Source organism: Protopterus annectens, chromosome 3.part1 (genome assembly GCF_019279795.1).
Source record: "Protopterus annectens isolate FY-2018-M chromosome 3.part1, PAN1.0, whole genome shotgun sequence".
Lineage (NCBI taxonomy): Eukaryota > Metazoa > Chordata > Ceratodontiformes > Protopteridae > Protopterus > Protopterus annectens.
In genome coordinates, this window is record NC_056732.1 from 1,822,991,896 (window position 1) to 1,823,011,516 (window position 19,621).

General features: G+C 41.9%; 1 protein-coding gene across 1 annotated transcript in view; it reads right to left on the bottom strand.

The window, feature by feature from the left end:
* The window catches only part of LOC122797888 (zinc finger protein 271-like), a 181,818-nt gene extending 164,826 nt beyond the window's left edge, over positions 1-16,992 (bottom strand). The window contains exons 1-2 of the mRNA XM_044066406.1: positions 16,891-16,992; positions 15,713-15,769 (exon numbers count right to left, since the gene is read on the bottom strand). Of these exons, the coding sequence (XP_043922341.1) occupies positions 15,713-15,769; positions 16,891-16,992 (159 nt within the window). The remainder of the gene's footprint in view (positions 1-15,712; positions 15,770-16,890) is intronic.
* Positions 16,993-19,621: the final 2,629 nt, after the last annotated feature.

The following is a 19,621-nucleotide window of genomic DNA, read 5'->3' on the forward strand; positions in this document are numbered from 1 at the left end:
TACCTCTTCCTGGCAGAAGGGGTAAGGGGTATGAGGATTCTGATGCTGAGGACTCTATTCCCTTTGCTTCCCCCCAGAGGATTTCTCTTTTGGTGAAACCTTGCATACTGTCAGGGAGCATTTTCATTGGGAAAAGTCAGGATTTCTCTGATTCTAAAAAGAGGCTTAGGGATTTCTTACTCTTGCCCCAGCACAGGCCTTTAGCCATACCTCCTGTACTAGGCTTTGTTGATTATGCCTTTATGGAATCTAGCTTGGCCCCTGACTCTTTACCTCCTGCTCCCAGGAAACCTGACAGATATTACAGGGTCCCTGACTCTCACAAGTTCCTTTTTAAAAATCCTACTGCTGATCCTGAGACCATTTCACAGGGACCCAAGGGCATTAAAGCTACTACTGCCAAAAATCCTACCCCTGCTGATAGAGACTCCAGGGTGCTGGATAGATGGAGTAAGAAGGTATACACTTCTGCAGCTTTGGCCATTAGGGCCTTAAACTGCCAGTTTCATATGTTGAAGTATCAGCAGCATATTATTGGATTGCTTAAACAGAAACTGATGTTGATTCCTGATTGTGCTGTAAATAAGGATTTACAGGATTTACTGCATTCAGCCGAACAAGTTGGAAAACATACTTTACAATGTGGATTTGATTCACTAGAGGCATCTTGCAGGGCTGCTGTAACTGGGTCTGTACTTAGAAGGCATGCTTGGCTTAAGGAGCAATCATTGCCAGATCATGTTAAAGTGAAATTACTGAATGCTCCCTTAAACCAGGACTGCCTGTTTGGCAACAAAGCAGAAGAAGTTCTTAAAAAGATGGAGGAAAAAGCTAAATAAAAAGATGGAGGAAAAAGCTAAATCTATGCAAACTGTTAAAGATTTTTTACAAGTACAACCACCAAGGTTTAGTAAGCATTGGCCTTCCAAGAACTGGTTCTTTCCTGCCTCTTCCGGACCTTCTCAGACCAAACCCAGATAAAGCAGAGCTCCCAGGCTTCAGTCCCAGGATACGCACAGGATTAAGCAGTGGGGGGCCTCCAATCTGGGAGTAATAAAACTCCCCCTATGGTAAACTGTCTCAATGACTTCTTTTTAAAACTTCCAAGCACTTTTCAACTGACTGCCCCTTTGGGGGAAAGATTGCTTTTCATGCAAAGAACTGAGAACTCATTACCAAGGACAAATGGGTTTTAAATATAGTGTCCCAGGGATAGAGATTTCACTTCCACACATTACCAACACCAAGTGGGTGGTCAGATCTACCCCCAAATCAGTGGGCAGAGGCCCTAAAGCAAGTACTTTCTCTTCAAGATGCTGACTCTTCACCAGTTGCTCCCTATGCTAGGCAAAGACACCTGGTTGGCAACACTAGATTTAAAGGAAGCATACCTGCACATTCCAATCAGGGAATCTTGCAGAAGATACCTACACTTCAAAGCAGGCTACATGCACTATCGGTTCTCTGCACTACTCTTTGGCATATCTACTGTGCTCAGGGTATTCACAAAGTGCCTAGCTCCAGTCATTGCATTTTGCAGGCAAAACAAATATTCAAATATACTCATATCTGGACGATTGTCAAATTCGGGCAGAAAGCCAGGACATACTTTTGAATCAACTGGCCTTTGTACAAAGGGTGCTAACTTGTCTGGGGTACACCATAAACAAAAAGAAATCACACCTGGTACCCTGTCAACAAATTATATTCCTGTGAGCAAGCTTGAATACAACTTCACAGATGGCTTTCCTCACACCAAAGAAACAAAATTCATTTGACAACCTACTTCAAACAAGTGGCCATAAAAACCCTGCTATTTGCAAGGCAAATACTACAAGCCTTGGGGTTCATGGCCTCCTGCATTGTTCTAATTCCATATGCAAGACTGCATATGAGGAAACTGCAATGGTATCTAAAAAGCCCATGGTGTCAACATTCTCAGGATCTAGAAGCAATGGTTCCTATCATACCTTGCCTATGCCTAGAGTTGCTTTGGTGGGCAGAGGCCTGCCACCAAAACAAGGGACTACCATTCACACTACCCTCTGCCACCCAAACCCTAACAACAGACGCATCAGACTATGCATGGGGGGCTCACCTGGCAGGGAAGTGCATTCAGGGCAAATCGAACCCAGGTCAAATGCACCCGCATATCAATCAAAAAGAAATGTTAGCTGTACAGAATGCTCTGACAGCCTTCAAGGACCACATTCTTCCAGGACAATTAATGGTAAAGACAGGCAACACTACCGTTATGTGGTACATAAACAAGCAGGGAGGTATACATTATTACCTCCTCTGCAGACTAGCCATGGCGTTGTGGAACACAGCCCTGAGATACCAAGTGCATCTACAAGCTCAATTACTGCCAGGAAAATTAAATACATTGGCAGACGAACTAAGCAGAAACTTCATGGAGCCACACGAGTGGAAACTGGAACCAAGGATTTTCAACATGTTGACAAGCAAATGGGGAAGCCCAGATATAGACCTGTTTGCCTCCCCCCAGAACTATCAATTGGACAAATTTTGCACAAGGGCTCCACACAAACAAGCGTGGAAAGTGGATGCTCTGTCCTTCAGCTGGAAAAATCTATCAGTTTATGCCTTTCCTCCTCTGCCTCTGCTCTCCAAAGTACTACTAAAGATCAAACAAGACAAACCAAGGACAATTTTGATTGCACCAGACTGGCCACGCCAACACTAGTACCCCCTCTTGTGCAGTGTGTCACTGTTGGCCCCTTGGCACCTGCCTCAGACTCCTACCCTATTGTCTCAGCAAGAGAACCAGATTCTGCACCCCCAGCTTCAAACACTGAACCTAGCAGCCTGGCTAATTACCTAGTCTCTCCTTTACCATCCCTCAGTAAACCAGTGATGGATATCATTTTAGAGGCAAGGAGGCCTAGTACTGGAAAATCTTATGCTGAAAAATGGAAAAGATTCTGTGCCTGGAACCAATCTCAAGGGATGAGCACAGCAATGCCCAATTTACCTCAGATTTTACAATACTTAACTGAGATGCTTCACAAGGGCCTTTGTTTCTCTTCCATCAAAATTCGCGCCTCAGCCATTTCAGCTCATTTTAACACAGAACCTCCCCTCTTCTCTCATCCACTGCTCAAGCAGTTCCTCAGAGGGGCCGAAAATTTACGACCACCCAGGAGAGCTCCAACTCCAGCCTGGGATCTTAACTTTGTATTGGAGAAACTCACTCTTCCTCCTTTCAAGCTAGCTGCTACTGCAGACTTAAAATTCCTTTTTTGGAAAACAGTTTTCCTTTTAACTATCACTTCAGCAAGAAGGGTATCTGAATTACAGGCCCTTATGGCAGGGAAGCCTTTTATCATCTTTCACGCGGACAGGGTGTCCCTCAGGACTAATCCCTCCTTCATGCCCAAGGTGGTATCCAGTGTGGCCCTTAATCAGTCCATTCATTTGCCAGACTTCTTCCCTAATCCACAGAACAAAGGGGAATGGATACTGCACTCCTTAGATGTGCACAGACAACTTAGATTCTACTTGGACAGTACTAAACCTCAAAGGATATCTCAACAACTGCTGGTGGCATTTGCTGCAGGGGCAGAGGGGAAGGCTATTTCAAAGCAAACCATTTCCAAATTGTTAGGCCATTGCATTAATTTCTGCTACAAGCACCATGGAAAACCTATCCCACAGGGGATCAGACCTCACTCACCTAGGGCTGCATCTACCTCTACAGCCTTTCTTAGAGGCGTCCCTACCAGGGACATCCTAGAAGCTGCTACCTGGAGTTCTGTACATACTTTCACCAAGCATTACCATCTGCCAATCCAGAGCTGGCTTTGCCACTGCAGTCTTGCAGGGACTTATAGCTGGTCCTAATGCTATCTAAATTCCTCCTCCCATCCTTAGCTTTGGGAATCTACCCAAATGTGATGACTGCAACAGTGAAACACGAAGAACATAGTACAGTTGTGTACACTTACCATAAATGTCGATGTTCGAGTGTATTTACTGTTGCAGTCCTGGTTACCCTCCCTCCAGCCCCCTTACTTCATTTGGCTATACCTCTACTCTCCTTTACTATGCTCAAAAGCTTTTTGGTGTATTTGCTTTTTTGTTGGAGGTATAACCTTGTATATTTATAGATTTAATTGCTTCCCATTAGGGGGGGCACCTGACATCTGGGGCAAGAAAAACTGATGTAATGGCGTCGGCTGCATGTTTTATACACCTGACAACTTGATGTCACTGAAGAAGTGACAACAACCGATGCAGGACCCAAGACTATGTTAATCAGGCCAACTGAGGGCTACTGCAAGCAGATTACCCAAATGTAATGACTGCAACAGTGAATACACTCGAAAATCTACATTTATGGTAAGTGTACACAACTGTACTTTTTCTTAGTGGCAAACTATAATGTTATAACTGAGGAAATAGTTAAAAAAGTACATAGTTTGTGGCCCATGCTCCTAAGGGATAAAATTTTAAACTCTATACTACCTGACTTTGTGAGTATTGCATATAAAAGAGCTAGGAATGTGTCTGATATTCTGGTACATAACCAATTTTGTTTACCAGATGTTAATGTTAGTCAGAATTTAAGCACAAATAAGGCACTGTTCCATGTGATGGTCGTTCCATCTGTCATTATGTAGTGAGTTCTTTTCCTTATATTAATGGTATTAAATTTATAGCTAGGTATGAGTACAGTTATAATACAGAGGGGCTAGTGTATGTGCTGAAGTGTGGATGCAATAAGTTCTACATAGGGGAAACTTATAGGAGTTTTAGGGTCCGGTTACAGGAACACATTAGGGACATAAAAAATAAAAAAAACTAGAGAGTCCCCTTGGGAGTCATTTCATGACAGCACATAAATCTGATCCTGATTCCCTTAGGAGTTGTGTCCTGGAAAAACTGCAAGTTGGTATAGGTGAATGTGTATCCTTAAAAAATAAACTTTATAAAAGAAACCCTCTTGATTTTTAAAGTATGGTACTTTGGAGTCTATATATATATATATACATATACATGTGTGCGTGTGTATGTGCATGTGAGCATGTTTGTGTGTGTGCATGTAAATGTTTGTGTCTGTATATATATTATATATACGTGTCTCTATACATGTATGTATATCTATCTATATATAGTTATACACAGATATATTTGTGTGTATTTATGCCAAGAACATTGATATATATGGATCGCAAGCTCTGCAGTGAACAGCAAGTGCTCCATCTCCCAGTAAATGGACACCATTTGGTCAACACAGGCAGATATTTAACAGGTGTGCAAGATCAACAATCCCTGAGAAGGGAAATATTTCCTTTCCATGGGTATTGTATCATCTCAGAGTTAGTATTTGTAATTAGCAGGGGGTGTGGGTGGATAATTAGTAGGGCATATTAAATACTGCATGAGAACTATAGGAATCAATGGGGGTTGGAAAGTTCAGAAAAAAACAAAAGGAGGATATACGTAAGGCTCCCAAATATGCAACAAAGTCTGGAAGATTTAGGGTTTTTAATTGAAAGTGATTGCATAGGTATTTTAATACCAAAAGCAGACTCAAAGAATGTTTCCTCAGGTAGACTGCAAATGTTGGAGGTGTGATGGGGAAGAAATAGATAATTGTGGACATATTTTTTCAGACTATAATGAGTTGACAGACTTTAAAAATTCATTGTGGACTACTCTGTGAGAAATAATGCAGCTGGCCAGAGGCAAGCATCATACGTTACCTTGCCGGATGGATCTCTTCACAGGACAAGAGGTCTGTCATCCAACCTCACTTGTCCACTCTGCAACTGACATTATGGATGACAGGATTTTAATCCCTTTCAAGTACCTCTTTTCTGAGTAGGTGCTCAGGGTTTTACAGCAGAAAGGGAAACTCTACACCAGAAAATCTTGTATGTCCAAATGGAAGAGATTTCTGGTCTGCTGCCATGGTTGTAACCAGGACCCTCTTTCAGTGGGCATCCCACTGGTCCTCTCATTTGATGATAGGTTCATAGGTGTTTACTAGGCTAATGATCACAAGGGCCTTTTTAAGCCTAGCCCTGCACCCCAAATTTCTGACAAGTTCTGATACCCTTGATAAGTGTAAGCAGGGGCTTGGGAGATGAACCATTTACAGGTTACCTGTTTGCATTAGAGACATAGGTTGAGTGAGTTGCTCCAGTCATGCTTGACCTAGTCTACTGTGAAGGCCCATTTTTCTGCCCTTGAATCCTCCCTTGACTTCAAAGTTTTAGATTAAACAGTTTTTTAAAGATGTCTTACATATTAGGCCTCAATGAAAGCCTATTCCTCTTCCTTGGGACCTTAATTTTGTTTGGGAAAATTTGACTGAGGCTCCTTTTCAGCCTGCAGATTCTGCTTCTTTGCAACATTTTACCTGGAAGACTGTTTTATTGCTGGCTCTTACTTCTGCTCAGAGGGTATTTGAGCTCCAAGCCCTTATGGCCATTCCTCCTTTTTGTTTTTTTCACAGGGACAGGGTATCCCTTTGTACTCATCATTCTTTTATGCCCTAGGTAGTCAATGAGTTATCTTTAAAATCAGTCAGTACAACTACCTTCCTTTTTCCCCTTCTCCTCAGTCTACTACTGAGAGGGTTCTGCATGTCTTGGATTTGTACAGACAGCTCGGGTAGTATTTGGATAAAACTAGGACTATTCGTAAGTCGGATCAGATTTTTGTTTCCTTTCATTCCACGTCTTTGGGTTTGGTTGTTTGTAAACAAGTCGTCTCCTCCAGGATATCTAAGGACATTTATTTTTGTTATTCTTTTCATGGCAAATCTCCTGCTTTTGTTAGAGCTCATCCTACTAGGGCTATTGCAGTGTTGCCTCTTCTGAATTTGGACACCATTCCATCCTTGAAGTTGCTACTTGGCCTCCAGTGCATACCTTTACTAAGCATTATAAGTTGAAAATTATTTCTAGGGCCAGAACAGGTTTTGATGAAACCATTTCATGTGGGTTTGTTGAGGGCTTTTCTCAGTCTTCCACTTCCCATTCTGTTTCTTGAGCTTTTTTAACTCTCCCTTCTGTACTGCAACAGTGATATAGAATGACATGGTACAGTTGTGTAAAATTGTACCATAGCAGCAGATGTCCTTCTCTTCATAGTTGCAGTATGTGTTCCCTCCCTTCAACCACCTCTTGTTCATTGTGCATTTTTTTTCCCTTCTGGATGTGTCTGGACTCCTTTGCCCTGTGACGACTGTTACCTTCTGGCAATGCAGTACTAGATAGTTGCATCCACAAGTCCCTTTTATGCCCTGTGTTCTGTGGGGAGCATTAATGCAATATGTGGCACAACCAAGATCTCTTTTAAGCTTATTTATACTGGCATGCAACAGGCTGCCCAGGGCGACACATCACTTCTGTACCGAATACTACAACAGTGAAGAGAAGGACATTAACTAGTAACAGTAAGATTTTACACAACTGAACTTTGTCACTTTGCTGTGTCATCACTACCATGCATACCTCTCGACTGTCCAGATTTTTGCCTCACATTTTTGGTCTGTTTCTCATAAAATGTTGATTTTTCTGCAAATTACTGAGGTTTCACTTTACTAAATAATGACACACATATGAGTTTCAAACTTCATATCCTTCAGAAAATGCACACTAAGAAGAAATCCTGTTAGGCTAGCAACTTTCTAAGTTTATAAGAGCAGTACTTAAAAGTTGCCTCTATTTTTGGCCATTTTTTCCTTATTATTTTAGGCTTTGTCCAGATTTTTTGTGCTAAGAGGTTGAGAGGTAAGAGGTTGAGAGGTATGCTATCATGTGAGTAAAGTTGGAATGGAAAAAGTTTAAATGTTACCATGTAGGACTAATTGTCAGACCAGGAATCAGGCTCTCATTAGGTACTGGAAACTGTTGGAATTATGCCAAAAGTTGTACAGTATCATTTGAGTCATTTAATTATATACAATAGTAGTGGAACTAGAAACAGATTCATACAGATATAAGATTAAAACAAAAAGAAATGCTGAAAACATAATACAATGCAGTAACTCACTAAGATGTAGCATGTACACTAGGAAGTGTTTTATAGTTTCATAGTTTAGTACTAGGCTATCTGCCCTGGGGCATTTGTAAGCCTAGCCATAGTGATGTGGCCACCCCATGAAATGGTACAAAAATGCACAAAAATGCACAGAATAGATTTAGAATACTGTGCCTCTGTCTAGTTGTGACACAATGAAGGCCCCCTTATATAATAGAATTAGTTTACTGTGCCCCTGTCTAGCAGTGACACAGATGTGACCCCTGGGGTAAACTTACGATCTCCCATCCACTCATCAAGATTTCTCTTGAAGAGAGTCAGTGAGGGGCTCTGCCTAACATGAACTGGGATCTTGTTCCAAAGCATGGGAAGCCTCTGGGTTATGAATCTATCCCTCCAGCATGTCCTATTCATACTTGTGCCGAGGTTTAAGTTTTTAGCTCGTGGTCCTGATGGATTTGGATTTTTGAGGTGGAGCATGTCCATCAGATCCTGATTGGACATGGCCTTGTCGTCAAGCAGAGATCACCTCTGAGCAGGCGGTATGCTACTGAATAGAGCTGGAGTTTCTTTAGTCTGGCAGAATAAGACATATGTTGGAGACCCTTGATCCTCTTGGTGAGGTACTTTTGTGGTCTCTCCAGCTGTTGCAAATGCCGGGTGAGGTACATACCAAATGGGGCATTATACTCAATCATGGGTCTGATGAGGGAGGAGTACAGGGGTACAATGACATCCTTGGATCTGGATGTGAATCCCTTCATGATTAGGTGTGCAAGGTAGAATGTTTTCTAACCACTTTGGCAACGTGGGTGTCAAATGAGAGGTCGCTGTCGACTTGGGTCCCTAGGTCTCTGATTACTTTTTCCGTACACAGTGGGTTGCTGTCTATGTGATAATTTGTGGGTACTTTGTTTTTCCCAAAGGGATGACTATACATTTTTGGCATTTAGTTTAAGGCCGTGACTCCGGCACCAGTTGTCCGTTTCTGTGAGGCCTTTTTGTAGGATGTATGTGTCCGCTGGTGTATCGACTATGGCGCCTAGTTTGCAGTCATCTGCGAACTTTGTCAGCCACAACTCTCCCATGTTTGCTTTAACATCTGAGAAATAAATGCCGAACAAGAGGGGTCCCAGGACAGACCCCTGTGGGACACCACTTGTGACTGGCTTTGAGTCTGACATTGCTCCAGTGATTTTAACTTTATGGGTTATGTCCTTTAGCCAGTTTGCAACCCATCTAGTTACATAAGGGTTTACGTTTAAGCTGGTGAGCTTATCTATGATGCCTGAGTGGGGTATTGTGCCGAAGGCCTTAGCCAAGTCCAGGTAGGCTGCATGGACTGCTTTGCCCTCATCAATGGCTCTAGTGACTGTTTCGAAAAAGTCAACCAGGTTCAAAAGGCAGGATCTGCCCTTTACAAAGCCGAACTGGGTGGGGTCAAGTGTCTGTAGGTCCCCTATGTCTCTGTTTATAAGTTCCATAATGATTCTTTCCATAGCTTTGCAAACCAGGCTGGTTAAGCTTATGGGGCGGTAGTTCCCAGGGTCTGTAGAGGTACCCCCTTTGTGGAGTGGGACCACTGTTGCTGTACGCCAGTGTTCAGGTACATATCCTGTAGTAAGGCTAAGGTTAAATAGCATTTTATGTGCGGGTTTAGCTCCTCTTGGAGTTCACGTACGCAACCGGGATACCGTCAGGTCCCATTAATGCTGTGTTTTTAGCTTTGTTGAGGCGGTTCTCACTTGGACATCTGAGATGACAGGAGATTACATTCAGCTGGGATAAGTATTTCTTCTTTTGGGGGTGAGGGAGGGGAAAAATTTGCACTGAACCTGTCAGCCAGAATGTTGGCAATATCTGTGGGTTCAGTGTATTTTTGTTGTTGTGAACTAACTCTGTGCATATCTGCGGGTTTCCGCAGAGGTTACTAACATAGCTGAAGAAGGCTTTGTGGTTATCTTTAGTGTCCTTAGCGATTTTTCTCTCAAAGTTGGCCTTGGATGTTTTTATGAGAGAGCGTAGTTTTCTGCTAATGTTGATCAGAGATGTCTTCCCTTTATGGGATTTTGCTCTGTCGTGCAGTAGCTTCCTTCTTTTGTTATACAATTTGTTAATGGCTGAGGTCCACCAGACAGGACGCTTGCCTTTGGTGGAGAGGGACTTGGATTTATTTGGGATTGCATGATCCATGCATTCTTGGAGATGTCCATAGAAAGCATTTGTGAAGGATTCGGCATTGTGGGATGTGGTATCCATTGGCCCAGTGGGGATACCATCTCAATCTTAAGAAGAATGAAGTCTGCTTTTGAGAAGTTTTTCACTGTGGTCTTTTCTGCTGGCGGTGGAGTTGGGATATGTATATCCAGGATGATTAGTTTGTGGTCAGATCTCACTAGTGAGGGGTATACCTTCGGTGTGGAGCATTTTGTCCCCATGTTTGTGATGATCAGGTCTAGTATATTATCTCCCCTAGTGCGAGAGGTGACTAGTTGTTCCAGTGCATTTGAATTTATGAATTCCAGGAATCTTTGGGCTAGGGTGTTAGGGCTAGAATAATGTACCCAATCTATGTTTGGGTAGTTGAAGTCTCCCAGTATGATGGTATTTTGTGATACATTCATATCCTCCAATGTCTTCAGGAAGGCTGAGTGGGGTTCCTGAGATTGGGAGGGTGGTCTGTAACATGCTACCAGTTGTATAGCAGTTTTGCCTATGGTTAGTTGCACCTGTATGGTCTCTGATGCTTCATGTGTTGCTACTAACCTGGAGGTGTGGGTGTCCTTGATGAATATGGACACTCCCTCTCCCTTTGTGGTTCGACCCGGGTTTTGGGGCCGAAAAGCATGATACGAGGTATAGCCTGGTAGTGCTGGGGTGCTCTCAGGAGCCTTAAACCAGGTTTCAGTTACTGCACAGACGTCAATGTTCTCCATACTGAGGAGTGCATCGAGTGCCTGCATCTTGAGATTTAGACTTCTGGCGTTGAGCAGCATTACCCTTAGTTTTTTTTCATTTTTGTTTTCTAAAGAGGTGGGTTTGTCTTTTGAACCTTGCCTAAAAAAGGCACTATGGGGTGGCAAGAGCCTTGGCCAATATCCGGAAGCCCAGTGGTGACAGGTGCAAGCCGTCCCTTGCGAAGCAGCATGGCTTGTCCAACATGTCATCCCAGGCAGACAGACATTGGATCCCCTTAGAATGACACCAGTACTTGAGCCAATTATTAAAGCTGATCATCTTGTCTTTGTATTGTGGCATCATTCTTGGTGAGGGCAGGATGCTGCTCAGGGTCAGGGTCATACCAGCCTGGGCTACATAATCAGAGAGCTCCTCTATGTCTCTTTTCATGTAGTCCAGGGAGGTACGTCTCAGGTCATTCACGCCAGCATGGACAATGACGGAGTCATATTTGTACTTGCTGTGGCGTGACCTGAGTGCGTGTGTTATGTGGCGGATCCTAGCTCCCGATAGGCAGCTCACAGTCACCCTCTTCTTGTTCAGCCTGGTGGCGGGACATCAGTGTGTCTGACTATAGAGTCACCTATTACTAGTGTATCAGGCATGGTGTTTGGCCTTAAGGGCTGTGATTGGTTGACACACTGATTTATTGAAGTATGTGTTGCATGTGTTTTGTTTTGAGGTGGTGGATTTTTGGATGTCTGCTTTGGGAGCCTCTGTTGTTTTGGTAAGTTTTTTATTAGAGCCTCTGAGTATGTCTTTGTGTTTTTATGTGTTTGGTTTACAGTTGTGGTAGGTCTATGTGGGACTGGGTTTGCTGTGTGTGTGGTTACCATCTCCTCCTGTCTGGTCATGCCAGCCCTGAGTTGAGAGAGTTCAGCCTCCAGTTTGGCTATATAGTTGCATCTCTCACATGTATTTGTGTTTGTTGGGAGGAGGAGAGGGTTGTCTGTGAACATGAGACAATTGTAGCATTGTCTCAAGATACCCAGATTAACCAGCTGAACTTGAGAGGACGCCAGTACTCTACCACTCGACATGCTAGAACAGTATAAAGGAGTGCTGTGCCTTTAAGGGAAGTGGATATTCACAGGGGTGGTAGGTGGATGTAGTGCTTACTTAGTACGAGATTGCTTACTTAGTAGAGAGGTTTTGAGAACAAGTGCTAGGCTTATAATATAGCGAGTAGTCTGATTATACTAAGAGTAGAGCTTCCTTAAGGGAAAATTTGAAGAGCAGACTTGGCGGCGCCAGAAGAAGTTTAACCTTGTTTAACAGGCTGCGCTATCGCTAACCGTGCAAAGTCGTGCAAACGCGGATTTTAAACAGGGAACTACAAAAGAGCTAGAAATGGTCCAAAACAACCAATTACTACAGCTCTTGTGCTGAGGTCACTTCCTACAGGGACAGGTAGGCTGCACAAGACTCCCCACTCCCACTGGTGAGCAAAGAAACTTCCTTCTATCCAAGTAAGGTAATGGACAACACAGGAACTACACCACAGCCCAGAATACAGCAATGCCTGTAAACTGATCTAAACTAGTCGAGGAGAGGAAAACAAGGATTATTTTTTTTGATAGAAACACACAGAAAATGCAGAAACAGTGATAAATCACTTACACAGGCTAGCACACTTTAGTGGGCAGCCTCAACAGTTAAGTGTACTTGGCTAGTAGCTGGAAATCAGCAAAATAAATAAATAAATAAAATATGAAGTGAAAAAAAAAAGATGAGTGCATACTAATTTTTAAACTTTGCACCACTCATGCTTCTACAGATGCACAACCAGCCTGCTCATAAAACTTAGTGGGTTTGTCTAGCAGTATTCAGAAGTCAGCACATATCAAACTAGAATATGAAAAAGGAACAGAAGCATGTCTACTAATCCAATCTTTTGTCCCACACTTGCTTTCTATGGAATTGCTAGCAGGTCAGAAAGACGCTACACTAGGCTAGTATTTAAAAATCAGAATACAGTAAAACATGAAATGAAAGAGAAATACGGTTTCCACTACTGTTTTCCTCACTCAGATCCTTTCTAGAGGTAGAAACCATGTCATAAAATGATTGTAGATGGCCGGGATTCACAATCAACACAGAGTAAAATATGAAATGAAAGAAACAAAAAACTGTTTTACTAATGTTTTAAAAGCTTTGCATTACTGATGTGTTTTACAGAGTAACAGCAGGAGTCAAGTCATAAAATGCCTGAAAGGCTACTTTTCTCAATGGTACCGTAAATGCACAGATTAAACTAATGAAAGGCTCACAGGGACAGCTGTTGTCAGTACAACTGCAATTTGAGATGGAATTTGGCTAACTCCTTTGAAACTTCCTGCAGGCACTTCCCCCCCCCCACCCCCCCACCCCTCAGCCAAAAGTGAGCATGCTCAGAAAGGCAAACCTAAAATGTAAACAAAGGCTGAATCAAAACAAAAAAATCCCTGGGATTGTCCCTTTAAAGTGCAACTAACTTTGTATGTAACTATTAATTAAAAAGACAGTATTCAGTAATTTTCATACATAAAGTGTGATAGTTAAAAACAAGAAAGGGGAGAGTGCAAAAAGTAAGTCATTTAAATTCCTGTAACTTAACCAATGGTGTAATGAAGTAGTTAATGCAACGTTTGACTTTTTAAAATTGTACAGCAGTTGCAGTCAAAGAAGGAATGCAAACGTTTAAAACAGCAACAAAATGACAGATACAGTGTTAGAAAAAATGTACATACAGTGACATGAGAGCTTTAGGAATTCCTAAACTGCAAGGGAAGTGCACACTGTTAAAAAAGAATTAAACTTCAAAATGATCGAATTTATGCTTTTTAATCCATACTGGAGCCAGTCATAAAGAGAGGGAAGAACTGTATTTTAGAAATGACTTTCTAAAGTCCAGAAAACAACCTCCAAAATGTACATGAATTCCCTTTGGTAAAAACTCAGCTCCCACAAATTACCAGGTCAATGGGAGAACACACCTTTGACCACCACATTGCCACTCTTGTTAGAAAGTCCTTCTACGTGGCACATCTTATAACCACAGGTTTTTTTATATATATATATATATATATATATATATATATATATATATATATATATATATATATATATATATATATATATATATATATATATATATATATATATATATACACACATACATGCATACATACATATGAGTCCCCTTCAGATGAGCAAACGCTCATTTGAACTAAACTCATATTACCGAGACCACTTACCCAAAAGTTGAAAAGAACGAAGCAAAGAACATCGACAAATGGTTACTGACATGCAGTCAGTTGTAGGAGTAGCAAAATAGATGAATATATGCTCTTTTCCACAAGGATAGTGTGATCTCAGAGTTGGTATATTTAATTTGTGGGGGGTGTAGGGGCAGACCCCCCCACAGGGGGGGTGCGGGGTGGCTTGCCCCCCTGTAAAAATGATGTAAGTAATGTATTGTTCATAGGTTCATAAGTAGGTACTTGGCTATCGGCCCAAGGGCTTAAGTAAGCCTAGCCAACAAGGTTCCCTGGCTTACGCCACCCAAGAAAGTTAATTTCTTGTGCCCCTGTCGAGCAAAGCCACAGAAGTGGTCCCCGCGATGTATTTCCTATTTCCCATCCACTCATCAAGATTTTTCTTGAAGAGTGCTAATGAGGAACCTTGCTTGACATAAATGGGTAGCTTGTTCCAGAGTATAGGAAGTCTCTGGGACAGGAATCTATCCCTCCAGCATGTCCTGTTTATTGTGGTGACAAGGTTTAGGTCCCTAGAGCTTGTAGCTCAGAGGGATTGGGATTTCGTTAGGTGTAGCATGTCCAACAGCTCTGGGTTTAACATAGCTTTATATGTTAGGCAGAGCTCTACTTAAAGTAGGCTACCTAGTCTTTACCACTCCCACTGATAAGCTAGAAGGCTTCCCTCCAACACAGAAAGGCTTGGGGGGCTCAGAAATTTACAAGCAGTCCTGCATACAGCAAAATCAGTATCTGGACTAAACTAGTTACAGAAAAGGTGGGAAACAAGTGCAAATGCGGGCTTTTAAACCATAATGTTGAAAGAGATGGAAAAACTGCCCAAACAGCCAATAAACTACAATTTCTGGGCCAGAAACCACTCTTGTGGTAGATAGGCTACCTAGTGCTTACCACTCAGACTGATAAGCTAGAAGGCTTCCCTCCAACACAGAAAGGCTTTGGGGGCTCAGAAGCTTACAAACAGTCCTGGTTACAGCAAATCTCTATCTGGACTAGACTAGCTACAGGAAAGGCAGGAAACAAGCTTAGAATTTTTTTTTTTTTGGAAAGTGGTGCTTTAGTTAAGTGTAGTTTTTTCAGCATTCCTTTAAGGTAGTGTGGACTTATGGAAAGGGTTAGTTGTGGGATGTTTGTATAGCGGTATGTGGTGATTTTATTTTTCATTGTGTATGTAACCAGAAGGTGAGGGTTATGCGGTTAGTGTTTGTCGATTATTTAAGTTTCATTGTTTTCAGTTGTCAATACATACATATATATCTATATACAGATAGATAGATACACACACATAAATCAGTTAGTACAAACTTGCAAGAATGTAACATAATAGATAACAAAATAAGAACACACCCACTTCCCTAACAATACCAGCTACACTGCTCACAGAAAAAAAACATAACTGTTTCCCAAGAATTTTGAATTACAGGCACAGAAGGTGTCTGGTGACAGAAATCAAGTTTTGTCATCAGCAAACAAGTTCTTACCTCTAACATCATGATCACTGTTTCAGCCTCCAAATGTTGTTTGTAAGGACCAACAGTCTGACAAATGAAAAAACAGTCATATAAATATAAATACTTATGAAACTGCCTACACTAGTAGCAAGGTTTGCCTTCAACACCTTTGGAGGAACCTGGCCGTTAACTTCCTGTTCCTCTTTGAAATGAGTCCCTACACCAGGTTAGGTGATTAATATTCATGATATAAAGCTGGGATGAATGTGTAGAGGAGGATTTGTTTAAATAATTAATGAGAGGGGAGGTGCATAAAATGTTCAGCCCACTCAGCTAGTGTGCTGTACTTAGTTTAGATCTATGCACATTCATACCTCTTAGCCTTTTTACCTCCAAAATTGGAGATAAATCCAGAAATAATCAGAGCAGATTTACTTCTGAGAATATTAGGGCTATTATTAACTCGGAGAATTGACAGAATAACAGAATGTAAATTCATGTATATTTACTGAGGTAAAACAATTCTATAATTATTGTCATTATTTAAAAAGTGTTTTCCCCCAAATTTTCTTGCAAAATGGGTAGTTTTTAGGAAAAATTAGGAGGAACAGATGATCAAAAATTTGAGTCAAAATCAGGGACAGTTAAGATGTATGCATGTTCCATATATTTACATTTTCTTTCAGACTCCCATCATGTGTGCTGTTATTTATAGACTATGCCTTACATTTTACTAGTGCTGCTATCACTGTTTCAGATGCTTTATCAGATTAGGGTCAGTGTGAACAGGTATCGGGTGTCTTAATGCAGATACAGATTACAAAATGCACAAGGGGTTCTGTTCAGTCTTTGTACTGTACTGTATTGTAGATATAAAAAAAGCAAGGTTCACTGCCCTTTGTGACAGGCTCATGTGTAGCTGTATGATAAGTTGTCTAAGGAATACAACAGACAGGGGTGCTACTGTGCTGTGTATTTTTCCTTCATCTACCACTGATCAGAGAAACATAGGACTGTAGCAAAATATCAGAATGATTTGTCTCATATTGTCTGCACATTTCTCTTCCTTCTGTAAAAGCTGCAGATAATTCATCTTATATGTCTCATAAAGTACAGTTGTATAAGATCTTACAACATCGAAAGATGCTCTTCTCTTAACTGTTGCAGTATTCTTTACAATATGGATCCCCTGCCAAGGGTGGCCTAACATCTGGCCAGTATACAAAATCCTTTAGTTTGCCTATGGTATCCCGTACATCACACGTATGCTCCCTGTGTATAGTGTAGGGCATAACGGTGATATCAGGCATACCATCCTCAGTACTGACAGCTCCAGTAGGAATACCAGTCCAAAGAATACAGAGGTAACAAGTACATCCAGAGGAGAAAAGAACCAGGGGAAGGAGGGAGGGGAGTGAATACTGCAACAGTGAAGAGAAGGACATCTACTGTTATGATAAGATGTTACACAGCAGTACTTTCTCCTTCCATTTCACTGTTCCAGTATCATTACATTAGGGAGAGTGCAAAAGCTCAGGAATAAGAGATGAAGAAGGAAGGACCAGCAGAGCCGCTAGGAACCCATGAATGATGCCCCTAGCAAAGCCAGCTCTAGCTCTGGATATCACATCCAACTTATAGTGTTTGTTAAATGTATGCACAGAAGCCCAGGTAGCTGCCTCTAGAATAGAGTTAGTATCCAAACTCTTAAAAAAAAGCACCAGAAGAAGCCACAGTCTTAGTAGAATGGGCCTTAACAGAAGAAGAAATGTTCCTGCCATGAAAGGAATAACAAAACATGTCTTAAAGATGCAAGAAGAAATAGTTTGCTTGGAAACAGACAATCCTAAGGATCTAGGATGGAATGAAACAAAGAGCTGATAAGATTTAGGAAAAGTCTTAGTTTTAGCCAGATAAAATCTGAGTTGCCTAGACACATCCAAAGTGTGCAGCACCATCTCACTGGCAGAGTGCGGAGAAGGGAAAAAGTGGGCAAATGAATGGACAGATTAATTAATTAATTAATTAATTAATTAATTAATTAATTAATAGACAACTCAGTCACCACTTTCAGCATAAAAGAAGGATTAGTACCAAGGGACACCCTGTTTTCATGGAACCGTAGAAAAGGAGGACAAGCCATAAGGGCTTGAAGCTCAGACACCCATCTGGCAGAAGTATTGGCTAACAAAAGTGCAGTCTTCCAAGAACAATGCTGTATGGAAGCTGAAGCTGCAGACTCAAAAGGAGCCTGGGTCAAGTTTTCCAAAACAAAGTTAAGATCCTAAAGAGGAGAGACAGGTTTCCTGGGAAATCTAATATGAAGGACATTTTTAAGAAACTGTTTATCTTCAAATACCACAATCAACAAAACATGCTGGAGGGACAGGTTCATAACCCAGAGACTGCCCATGCTATGGAATAGACTTCCCATACATGTCAAGCAGAGCACCTCAATGGCCTTCTTCAAGAGAAATCTTGATGAGTGGATGGGAAATAGAAAATTCACCCCAGGGATCACTCCAGTGGCTTTACTCAACAGAGGCAGTGGGAACTAAGGTCGGGTGGCACGATGCCAGGGTAATCCAATGGGCTAGGCTTGTAAAAGCTCCAGGGCCATTAGCCTAGTACACACCTATGAACCTATGAAATATCGAAGCTAAAGGAGGTGATCAAGGCAGACAAGCAGAAATAGCTGATAAGTAGGCCTTAACAGAAGAATAAGCCAACTCGGCATTGAGCAATTCACAGAAATAAGACAGAACCAAAGGAATATCCACAGAAACTAGATTCAGGGTATGAGAAAGACACCAAACATTTGGATAAGTAGGATTTCCTAGTTTTGGGCTTCCTGGCCTCCTGCAGGATCTTAAGCACTTCCTCAGAAAAATGATGTCTGTATGGAACTAAAATCCTATCAGCCACAGTGTCAGTTGAAGAGTGGACAGGAGGGGATGGATGAGAGATCCCTTGTCTCATGTGAGTAGAGCCACTCTGTGAGGAAACTTTTGATGATTGCCCTTGGCTAAATGCAGAAGAAGAGGGAAACAATGCTGGCTTGACCAAAGGAAAATCACCAGGAAGATATTGGGAGTATCCTGTTGTATTTTGAACAGGACTTTTGAAATGAGAGGAAGGCGGCAAAGGCATAAAGAAACATACCCTTCCAGGAAAAAAAAGAGGACCTCCATCTTACAAACCAGAGGACGTGGGACTCTAGTACAAAAAGGAGGAAGTTGTCTGTTCAGAGGGGAGGCAAAAAGATCTACTTGAGGAGTACCCCACTGATGGATAATGTCCAGAAACACATCCCTGTGCAGTATCCACTCATGGGATTGTGTTATGGAACTGCTCAAAGTGTCTGCCACAACATTCTGGCTTAAAGGAATGTAAACTGCCTGAACTGTCACATGATACTTGGATACTGGATAGCTAAGTCCCACACAAGCAGTGCCATCCTGCATAGAAGGTGAGATCTCATCCCCCCTTGCTTGTTGACTTACCACATCACTGTGGTATTGTCTACAAACACCTTGACATGTCCTGGGGAGAAGAGAGGGTGGAATGCCTGAAGAGCCAGCAGAAGAGCTCTCATCTCTTTGACACTGATGTGGTCTTCCTTTTAGTGAGGTGACTAAGCTCACTGTAGCTTCAGAACCACCTGTGAACAGCTCCTGAGTAGGAAGAGGGGTTTGAAAGGGGAACCCTGGATTGAAAGTCAGCTGCTGAATCCACCACTGAAATCTCAGCTTCAAACATGGAAAAAAAGGCATTAAGTAGTGGAGGGGATGAGTATGCTGAAGCCAAACTGACTTTATTAACCACTGAAGTTTTCTCATATGGAGTTTGGCAAAAGGGAGCATAGGAATGGTGTAGGCCATAAACCCTAGAGCTCTCAGAAACTCCCTGGCCATGACAGAGGAAGAAGGGACTGAAAGA